Here is a 12,135-nt window from a genome sequence, read left to right as displayed (position 1 = left end):
CTCACATGGATATTTGCTACTCTCTCCATGCTTCCTGTGGGTGCTCCTCCACTTTTAGCTGAACCCAGTAGGTGCCCAGGTTAGGTAAATTCCAGATGCCTGGCTCAGCAGATTGTGTTATTGGACTTCCTGTCTGAGTCCCAAAGAAATGAATCTGAATGCCAGCTTTACTACTTAAAAGTAACTCTGATCTGCTCTGTTCAGAACAGAGAGCTCAGAAATAACACCACACATCTACAACCAGCTGATCTTTGACAAACCTGACAAAACAAGCAATGGGGAAAGGATTCTGTATTTAATAAATGGTGTTGGGAAAACTGACTAGCCATATGCAGAAAACTGAAACTGGACCCCTTTCTTACATCTTATACAAAAATTAACTCCAGACGGATTAAAGACTTAAATGTAAGATTTACAACCATAAAAATCCTAGAAGAAAACCTAGGCAATACCATTCAGGACACAGGCATGGGCAAACACTTCAGGACTAAAACACCAAAAGCAATAGCAACAAAAGCCGAAATAGACAAATGGGATCTAATTTAACTAAAGAGCTTCTGCACAGCAAAATAAATGATCATCAGAGTGAACAGGCAACCTACAGAATGGGAGAAAATTTTTGCAATCTATCCATGTAACAAAGGTCTAATATCCAGAATCTACAAGGAACTTAAACAAATTTACAAGAAAAAAACAAACAAAAAAAGTGGGAGAAGGATATGAATAGATACTTCTCAAAAGAAGATATTTATGCGGCCAACAAATATATAAAAAAGCTCATCATCACTGGACATTACAGAAATGCAAATCAAAACCACAATGAGATACCACCTTATGCCAGTTAGAATGGTGATCATTTAAAAGTCAGAAAACAACAGATGCTGGAGAGGATGTGGAGAAATAAGAACGCTTTTACACTGTTGGTGGGAGTGTAAATTAGTTTGACCATTGTGGAAGACAGTGTGGCGATTCCTCAAGAATCTAGAACAAGAAATACCATTTGACCCAGCAATCCCATTATTGAGTATATACCCAAAGGATTATAAATCATTCTACTATAAAGACACATGCACATGTATGTTTATTGTGACACTATTCACAATAGCAAAGACTTGGAACCAACCCAAATGCCCATCAATGATAGACTGGATAAAGAAAATGTGGCACATATACACCATGGAATACCAGAAAGCCATAAAAAAGGATGAGTTCATGTCCTTTGTAGAGACATGGGTGATGCTGGAAACCATCATTCTCAGCAAACTAACACAGGAACAGAAAACCAAACACTGCATATTCTCACTCATAAGTGGGAGGTGAACAACGAGAACACATGGACACAGGGAGGGCCTGTTGGGCGGCTGGGGGCTAAGGGAGGGATAGCATTAAGATAAATACTTAATGTAGATGACGGGTTGATGGGTACAGCAAACCAGCATGGCACATGTATACTTACGTAACAAACCTACATATTCTGCACATGTATCCCAGAACTTAAAGTATAATTAAAAAAAAAAAAATGAACTACTGACCCTCTCCAGGACTCTTCTTACAAAAATCAGAGGATGGAATCGGATGATCTCTAATCATCTTCCAGTTCTCAAATTTCATAGTCCTAATACACTAAACACGCACGTGCAAACACACACACTCGCGTGTGCACACATGTGCACACATTATGGGACATCCTGAAAATGCCATATTGCACCTCTCCACACAAGTCTGATTATCCCTTTGTATCTCTAGAAGTCATTATAGAGGGGTTTTGGGAATAAATAAGTATGTGAATAATTCAGATTACACCAGTTGAGTTTCTTATTATGGGACTGCAGGGAAACATATCCAAGGTTCCAGGTAAAAAAACAAAAATTAAAGGTTAAACAATAAATCTAATAAACTAAATTTAATCACCTATATGACTTATAAACAAACTAGTAACTGATTCTGTTATAACATGACAAAGTCTAAGAGTTAAAACTGTTCAAAACAAGTAAAAGCAAAATCTTTAGGTCAATAGGAATAAAAATGAACAGATAAGAGTGTGCAAAACAAAGTTACTGGCCTAAGAAGCTTCAATATAATTTTATGTAGAGTTGTCAAAAGCCATCTAAAATTATATTTTTTTGTTCTTTTTCTATCTGTTAAACATTTACTGATGCTTCTGAGATTATCAGAACAATTTTCCTAGCTCTATTCTATTATCAAAAATAAATGTATTTGAGCACACTAACTCTATTTAATTTACTTTTGTATGTTCAAATCACATGATAAATGAGATACCAGTTTAGCTATTTATGTTTTGAAATAAACCTAAAAGAATTTTATTTTAAAAAACTAATACATTTCTCTGACGTATAATGCTTTAAAAGCATGAATTGATTTTATGTTGACATTAATACATTTTTAACATAAAGAGTAAAATAAAATTGTTAAGAAAGTCAAGGGAGTCTCAATTACTTTTCTGTTCTGAATAAGGACAGGATACATTTTATTCAGACATTTCAGGATTTAATTAGGATTCTGGTGACATCACACATACAGAATAGAAACTGTGACCCTTTAGTAACGGATGTAAAACCATCTTATAAAGAGTGTTTTTGCAAGTTAACAGAAAGTGGGTTTGAGAGGCAAGGTTTTTAAGAATACACAAATTTCTACTCTTTCCAAGTAAGATCAAACCACAATAGTTTTCTAAAATCATAGGATTCTAAAAGTAAGTTAAACATAAAAACAAAGCAAATCCTCTTTTAGAGCTTCATGTATTTGGAAACAATAGGCAAATACAAATCAGGAAATCATGGTTCTCTTCTAGTTCTGTTGATCAAGGGACTTCAAGAGCTAATTACCTATGGGAGGAAATTGTCTCATCAAGAGCTTCAGACATTTGGTAGCAGTAGGGAATCTAAAATCAGAAAACCATAGTCCATTTTAGCCTGTCCTTCTAATACAATGTGTAACTTAACTAATAAGGACGGCAGTAGTTTGCCAGTTGGGAAAATCAAGAGATGTCTGCCCAGAACTCTGAGCTGCTACACCTAAAACTGAAAATAAACCATAGTAAAGTAAAAACTTACAAATACTTATCATTTGCCTTGCCATTTGCTCCAATTTGTTAACCCTTGCATCTCTCCCTCACAATTACTGCACAAAATTCCTACAAGAGTTAAAATTGTTGAATGCCAAATATTCCTCATTCATAATTTAATGTTATTAGTATCTGGGGATATAAAGACAGATAGGCCTTGCCCTCAAGAACTCAAAGTCTCTTTAGATTAGTTTTAGATTAACAATACCACATAGTGTGTTCCATTTAACAAGGACTTTCTGTTCCCATAAAATTGGGAGGGATAACAGAAAGATGTTTATAAAACATGAGCAGATCTTTAATCATGAAAATAGAATGCAACTGATTTCCAAAGTATGATTTCTCAAATTTCTTCATAAGACCCTAAGGAAAATAAGTAATAATATCAAAATACTTAACATGGAAAATTACTTATATAATATTAAAAGATCCATTGGCAAATTTTAAACACAATTTGGACTTAATGGAGTTTGTACTTTTTAAGGTTCTGAGTAACACGCAAAGGGCAGTGTGACTATATTTAAACACAAAATTGAAATGCGTTTTCTTGTATTTCAGCCAAAAGTTTATCTTAACTGAAAAGACTTCTAGTATATGCTTAGAGAAGACAAGGGCTATAAATACATCGTACCTGGACACTCATCTTCGTTGTACAAAAGGAATGGCTGTCAGGAAGCCACGGTGACACAGCACAGGGCTCAATAATCACTCCATCTGCTCCAAATCCTCCCACTCACCTTCCATACACAAAACTGATGATAATTTGGTAAACTAACAAAATAATGAAAGGTTAAACCACTAAAAAATGTGGTTCTGGTACACAGAGCAAGGAAAACCAATGAGTAATACTCCTCATATGACCACATTAGATATCTAAATCTGCTCCCCCAGATTAACCTGGCTCATGTAAAAGGTAAGAGTGTCTTATGAGACAAGAATACATTTAAAAACCATAAAGTCTTCATCTCTATCAGTAAAGAATGTTTTCCCTTTAATCTGACATGAATCCTTAGAAAATGTTTAAACACAAATGTTAAATAATCTATTTAACTTGGGCTCCTTTAGTTTAGAGAAAGTTAAAGAAATTTAACTTACTTGCTTTTTAAATCAAGAGCCGAAAAAACCTAAATTATTGAATCTCTCTAATGTAAAACCTCTTGAGGCTCAAACACATCTTAGGTTTCCCATTATTGTCTGAAACTCACCACCTTAGCTCCCAAACTTGCCCTTGTTGTGTATTTGCTATCCTGGCAACTTGCCACTATAGCTGGTCAATCAAGCTATAAAACCCCTGGTCTCTCAAATATTCCTGAAACCTAATCCACTAACAAGTTTTTGAGAAGACTTATAGATTCTACCTTTGTAAAAGAAATACCCCATCTCTATTTCAACTGCCAACAGCAGACTCCAATCACCTTCTTGTCCTGATGTTTTCCAACAGATAGGTTGTTTATCGCCCTTCCTCTAATCCACTCTCCACACTACTTCCAGAGTGACCTTTCTAAAATGCAAATGTAAGTCTACCGCTCCCCCGTTTAGAACACAGATTTTAGGATAAGAGCAATACTCTCTCCCTTAGTATCTCTTCCTGATCTTGTTTCTACCTGTCCCTTGGATTAAACACACTGAACTATGCATGGGTCTCCAAAAGTGGTGCAACAGGACCACCTCCCCATGTGAAGGGGGTACTTAAGCTCTGACATGAGCCCGTGAAAGCTGTCGTACATGGTATGCTTTGTATTCACCAAAATAAAATGGGCAATACGTTAAATTGCGAAAAAACAAAACAAAAACAAAAACAAAAACAAAAAAATACCCAGTCGTTTTAGATACCGTAAGTTAGAAACATGAGCACCCATAACTAAATTTCATTTGTCATTCCATATGTGCTAAAAACATTCAGGATAGCCCTCCCCCCAAATTTTTACAAATTCACTTTGTTCCAATATATTTTTCTTGTTTAACAATAGCAGATGCTATTGTAGATAATATTCAAATGAAGAGGCATTCACTTTTTTCAGTTGGTCCTTTATTTGTCTGATGGCTTTTTCATTTTGACTTTCAGCTGGGGACTTCTTACTATTTTCTTCCCTCACATGCTTATCCCAGCTCCCAGTTCAATGGAAATAATGGAAGCCTATTTTCCAAGGCCTGCATTTATTTTATCCACTATAGATGTACGACAGAAATCACTCACTCCTCTTCTCTTTTTGTAATTATCCCCAACAGGAGTCATTCACATGTCTTTCACTCATTCAACAAACAATAAGTGCCTAGATGCCAGGAACAGAGCTAAGTTTTCTAATTCTTGTGGTTCCAGAAAAGATGCATTCTTATAAATCCAAACTGTGAAGTCACCCACAGTAAGAAATACAAGTTGCATGGCAAACTGGAACACACATGCTAAACTTTTGCACAGAAACATAAGTTTCATGAAACAAGACTTACTCATAATATGTGCCTTGTGGTCATACTTTATATTGTATTCAGTTCAGTGCTATTTCATTTCACTGCATAGGCCTACTAAATTAATTTCATGACTAATTTTTAGAATTGTCCAAAAAACACTGACTTAGAATATGTATGACAGGAACTTGTGTTTGAGAGTAATTACTGTATGTTTTTTAGAGCTATAAATACCCTGGAGGGGATACAGAAAGGATAGTGAGGGAGAAAGAAGAAAAGCAAAAGGAAGGCAAAAATACATGGGGAGTGGAGAAAGGTAATTAGAAATAGAAAAGATATCTGGAAAAAGTCAAAGATGGATAAGGGAAAAGAGAAAAGAAAGCAAATGTCAGGATGAAAGAGGAAGAAAGCCTATCTTGGTAATTTCTGGAGTGAGAGGAGAGGGCATATTCCAGTTTCCTTGGGCTGAGGAGCTCTTATCACTTATTATCTCCACTGGTGGAGGGAATTAGCTGATTAATCATTGATCACTGCCTCTGAGCTGCTCTAATCCTTAAACATTTAAAGACTGTATTCCAGGTGCTTGGAAAAGATAACAAGAATTATCCATTAAGGGGGAAATACTTATTCGGCTTGCTGCACAGAGACCACAGCAGTATCTACAAAGTTCCAGATGAAATCAATGGAGGTTGGAGGTCCGGGGTGTGACTTGTATGTGAAGAATGTGTTATTGAAAATTAACATCATGAAAAGTAAATGAAGTTGAGTTAATCATGGCCATTGTGTCATGCTCATCTCATCAGTGTGAAGAAGGGCTCTAATTCTGTGTGACAGCATGCTCTGATTTATAAAACACTTGCTCTGGTAGAAGCCTACACCAAGGGACATAAACCCAGTCTTGAAGTACCACTTTTTATGAGAGATTCTTAGGGGATAAATGCAACCATATGGTCCTAAAACTGTAAGCACACTTGTTATTATTATTATTATTATTGTTATTATTATTATTTGAGATACAGTCTCACTCTGCAGCCCAGGCTGGAGTGCAGTGGCATGATCTCGGCTCACTGGAACCTCCACCTCCTGGGTTCAAGCAATTCTCCAGCCTCAGCTTCCCGAGTAGCTGGGATTATAGGTGCCTGCCACCATGCCTGGCTAATTTTTGTATTTTTAGTAGAGATGGGGTTTCACCATACTGGTCAGGCTGGTCTCGAACTTCTAACCTCAGGTGATCCACTCGCCTCAGCCTCCCAAAGTGCTGGGATTACAGGTATGAACCACCATGCCTGGTCAAGCACACTTGTTTACCCTGCATTACATGTCAGTTTATCCTGAGCTGGAAGAATCCTAAAATACACAGTATTTATACAAACTCTGTGTTATATTTTGAACTATTTCTTAGAGGTGATTTTTAAAAGAGACATATTCCTGGAATAGGTGAACCATAGAAGAGCAAGCACTAATGATATGTGTTCATGCCTTTTTAACCTACCACTGATTGGCATTTGTTGCTTAGTTAAAATCTCTCAAGAACTGGTAGGAGTGTAAAATGAGAACACGTTGGTCTTGCATGAATATAGTGAATCACCGCCTGGCCCCACAGCACCCGCCCGCCAGGCACAGCAAGTCCTGCCACTCCAGTCCTTCTCACCTGGCATTTGGTCACAGGTGCAGTAGAGGCAGACTGAAGGGGAAAAAATGCTAATAACTTGGTGTGTTTGCTTTTTCTTTTTCTCTCAGAAGGCAGCAGGGAAACAAAGAAACAGGAGGGGCAAAGGGTTTACAAGGAAGAAACACAACAGAGAAAGAACTAAAAAGTGTTCAAGGATGCCCCCTTGAAAACCAGTGGGACACGGAGGGAGCATTCTAGGGATGCTCATGGGGCCTCAGCCAGGCCCTGATGGTCATGGGTGTGATTGGGGGTGAGAGTCAGTGCATTTCAGTAAATATTTACTGAGCACTCAATTTAAGTTACTACTCTAGAGACACAAAGATGAGTTGCCCTCTAAAAATATACAACCTTGTAGGATTATAACAACCCTAAATATCAGCAACACTGATCCAGTGATGGCTAAACAACCTCCATGTGATGTTACCAAATGAGTCAAGCAAAGTATGCTTGCCCAGGAAACTTAAGTGTGTCTACATTAGGGACAGTATGTTAGGTACTGAGGAAAGAATAAAGGTATGTTCTCCTTAAGTATCTTTTAAAACTCAAGATCAACAGAGAAGAAATATTAGAATTTCTGAATATTTCTGAATATACAGGTGTCTACAAATCCAGGTCATGTCAGATGCCCAAAATGAGGTCTGTCAATGCTAATAATCCAGCATTGCTACCCCAGTGACTGGAAAGCAGCTGGTAACAACAGGCACTGGTAGCTTAGTGATGGAGATCATGGGCTCTGGAGCCATCCTGTGTAGGTTTAAATCCTGGTTCCTCTACTTGCTAGCTGTATGATCTTGGGCAAGTTACATAACTTCTCTGTCCCTCAGTTTCCCCATTTGTAAAATGGAGATGATAGTAAGATCTACTTTACAGGGTTATTGTGAGAACTTAGAACAGGCTATGGTACACAGAACAGTGCCCATCACACAGTGTGTTCGGTCAATGTTGGCTGATGCCATTTCTCCCTGATCACTACCCCTATACTCAGGGAGGGGTTATGACTCACAGGGAGGGGTCACACTCACACAAACTACAGCTTAGGGTGTTTGGGCTGACAGTACAGACATTGACCAGTTTGGGGTTTAACATCCACTTCTAAGCAATGTCCTGCAAGACTGTGGTTGAAAGCGTCCAGCTGTCCATCCATGTTTCTGCATGCTCATTTCAAGAGCCCCTGTTCCACTGGCTTCCTGCCAATTATTTACTGTCAATATTTTTTACATTTGGTGTTATAAATACTTCATATTTAGAAAAGAAAAAAGTGGTTTCTTCACAATTTCAAGAAAAACTGGTAAGATGAACTATCCAGAGATGAGTAGATGCGTATGTGCATGAACTTAAACTTATTACGACTCTTAAATATACTAGAAAACAAAACATAGCAAGAGGAGAATGTCAAGAATCCCATATAAATGCAATTTCTCTTGGTTGTGGCATAGCTTTAGAAATCTGAAAATGAATAGTCAACATTTTAAGAACCTGGCTAGAAAGCACGTCCCTGTGCACACGTGCGTGCACACACACACACGCATCCCGCAAAACACCAGAAACAGTCTTGGGCAGTTGCCATGACAACATAATGCTGAGCTACCAAGCTCTTTGTTATCTTGCTGAAAATGCTGTATAAAAACACCCTTATGACAGATTCTTTACTAATTAAGTGGAAAAGGTTAAAGAATTCTAGATCCACGTGGTTTTCATCTATACTAGGACTCAAAGGCAAATACTAAATATTTTAAGAAAAAGAATGTGAAAGTAGTAACCATAAGATGAATTACAGATCAAATCAGAAATAATGTTGAAGACAACACTGGGGAACGTTTTGCTTTTATTTTGTATGCTATGTTTATTTCATCATCTCCTCATAAATTGTATCATATTATTTTAATGAAATAATCACTTTGTATAATACAATTTGGTTAACAGAATCTCTTACTAGCACATTTAAAAAGTTTCCTTCCTTGGCCATATCTATGTCAATTCATTTGAGAGCCCACAGTTCCATATGCTAAATAGTTATAACAAAACAAATTGGTCTCTAAATTAATAGGGGCCTATATACCAAACAAAAAAAAAGACGAAAAAAAGAAAAAATAGTGTTGGCGAGAGAAAGAAGGATAAACAGCGTTTTTGAAGGCTGTGATAAAATACGGTCTGGAGTTCTTTCCACTTCTCTGATTAGCCATCTCTGTTTCCCTTGTAGGTTTTTCTATGTCTCTGTCTCAGACATTAGACCCAGATCCCTGCCAAGATCAGCCGTAGAATTTTCTCACTGTAGTCTCGCTTCCTAGGCAGTCTCATCCTTAACTGGTGACTTTCTTTATTACTCATGAGCATTTACATCCCCAGCCCAGGTTCTCTTCTGAGTTCCAGATTGGTTAATCCAACTGCCTCCTAAACTTGTCCACTTTGATGCTACATTAAAGGCAAACCAGTCCTCTTGCAGTGCCCCTGACCTCAGGGAATGGCAGTTTTGAATGGTCCTAACACAGACATACTCAATACCTATGTGTTGAATGAGTAGGTGAATGAATGAATAAATCAATCAAAACTGTTACACAAACCAAAAAACCTAAGGGTCATCCTTAATAACACCCTCTTGCTCCCCATTCTCTGAGTCAGGATCTAAGTTCTGTCCATTTCACCACTTAGATTATTTTCCAGATCCATCCCATTCTCAAAATCCCCACAGCCACTAGTCTCTAAAAGGCTTTTGCTGGATTACTGTAACAGTAATTACTATGAGCCATTACTAATAGTAATTACTGTGAGCCATCAATTAAGAACCCGCAGATGTGAGATACAGAGAAGTTAGACAATCAATACCTATTCAAATAAACAATTAATTGATCAAACTGATCAAACTGATTTAAGAAAAAGGAAGAGAACATTTACTAAATGTCAAGTGTATGCCAGACACTGATCTAGATGCCTCACATATACTACCTCACTGAATTTCCACAGTGAATTTTGTTTTGGAGATGGAGTCTCGCTCTGTCACCCAAGCTGGAGTGCAGTGGTGCAATCTCGGCTCACTGCAACCTCCGCCTCCCGAGTTCAAGCAATTCTCCTGTCTCCGCCTCCCAAGTAGCTGGAATTACAGGCACGCACCACCATGCCTGGATAATTTTTGTATTTTAAGTGGCCACAGGGTTTCATGATGTTGGCCAGGCTGGTCTCGAACACCTGACCTAAGGTGATCCATCCGCCTCAACTTCCCAAAGTGCTGGGATTACAGGCGTGAGCTACCGTGCCCTGCCCACCATGACCCATTTTATGGAAGCAACTCAACTGAGCATATGGCATCAGAGGGGCCTCTTCTGGTCACAACCCTTTGCTTTGTTAGGTCCCAACAAGCAGTCAGTAACGATGACTATGAAGAGGATGATGACGGTGATCACAACTATTTGAGAACGTATTCTAGACACTACTCTAAGCACTTTGTGTGCATTATTTCATTTGAGTTTCATCACCGTCTTACAAAGTAGGTGCTATTATTCCCTTTTGCAGATGAGGAAACTGAACCACATAGCAGTTAAGTTATTTGCTCAGGGTAAAAAACTGGGAAGTAGTATGATTTGAACGTAGTTCTGTTTATTTAAGACTTCACAAAACAACTGTTTAACTTATAGCAAGTTATTAGAACTGATGGGGATATATAGCTAGAAGAGACAAATCCATCCATATCCTCAAAGGTCTTGTATTAAACTTGAGCATGTCTCCAGGATCAGACCTGTTTCACCATCCCACTTCTACCCAGTGGAGGGCAGAGTTCATGGTCGGAAACCTCCACCAATGCCAAACCCACCTCCAAAGATGCATTTCAGGACCATTAGGGCTGCCAACCACTTCCCTATCCCTCAGAGACCCAGTTTTCCTCGAGTAAGGTACCACAAGGAGATACTTTGGTGCTTATACTAATTTGGTGACAAGAGTGAATCTTTTTCTTAAAAAGTCTTTAAAGAAAGCCCTACGAGTGGTGTGAATACAAAGATTTCTTTAAAGATCTAATCTAGTACTTACAGTTTTATAACTCCATCTGAGCACCTGGAACAGGGCTGCTGGCTACTCTTGTCTTGTTTATGTTGACTCTGCCCCAACTGAACAAATCTACAAATTACAATGGATAAGAGTAAGCTAAAGAAGGGAGTACTTGCAATTAATTCAGTAGATCACACAAAATGGTGTAAGCTTTCAAATGACAGTAGTATGCTTATTTCAGAAAAGCACCTAAGAGTACTGTAAGTAACATAAGACTGCCTGATTTTAAAGTGGGCTTGTTAAAAGTGGGAAAAGGGATTCTGCTTAAAACGTAAGTCATAACCATGGATAAAAGAATGAAATCAAAAGTGCACGCCACTGAACTTCTATTAACTTAAACATGGTGCAGAACTTGAACAGAAATGTTCCTGAAGCCAGGAAGATGATCTCGCAGAGCCTCACACATCTAAGGGTGACACGTATCTAATGCGTGACACGCAGGAAGCATGGGGAAGCACGCAGGATGGTGCTGGCAGTGAGACAGGTGACATGGAATTCCTTTCCATTTTTTTAACTATTTAAAAATATTTTCTTTGAAGACTATGAAAAAGTTTACCATTTGTTTTTCATTAGCTTTTTAAAAGGTCAAGAAAGTGTTAACAGAAACTACCAATTATTGTATCATTACAGTGCTACTGAAAAACTTTCAAACAGCTTACTTTTATCTGACTTTTATCTTCAGCAAGTAAAAAATGTTGATCCATTTTTTGGGAAGAATGCCACATAGTACTGATTATTTGTACAGAACTTCAAACTTCCCAAATCAGGTGTACAATCACTGCCAGAGTCTTCTAAAAACTGGCAAGTGTATGAAGCTTTGAGGAAGTAAGTAGAAAGCTTTCAGGTCTGGTCAAATAGCAAACCAAAGACACTAGAAAAGGTGAGGGAAAAGGAAGACACAGACAGCGGGGCTCAGCAATTACAATAAAACTGC

The 12,135-nt window shown here is 38.0% G+C and overlaps 1 protein-coding gene across 1 annotated transcript in view; it reads right to left on the bottom strand.

Moving 5' to 3' along the window:
* Positions 1-12,135, bottom strand: part of FIG4 (FIG4 phosphoinositide 5-phosphatase) — a 127,146-nt gene that overhangs the window by 17,153 nt on the left and 97,858 nt on the right. Inside the window, exon 22 of the mRNA XM_025382429.1 lies at positions 11,184-11,270. Within this exon, the coding sequence (XP_025238214.1) occupies positions 11,184-11,270 (87 nt within the window). The remainder of the gene's footprint in view (positions 1-11,183; positions 11,271-12,135) is intronic.

The sequence above is a fragment of the Theropithecus gelada genome, chromosome 4, assembly GCF_003255815.1.
Source record: "Theropithecus gelada isolate Dixy chromosome 4, Tgel_1.0, whole genome shotgun sequence".
NCBI classification, from domain to species: domain Eukaryota; kingdom Metazoa; phylum Chordata; class Mammalia; order Primates; family Cercopithecidae; genus Theropithecus; species Theropithecus gelada.
This window is presented reverse-complemented; position numbering and strand designations above follow the sequence as displayed.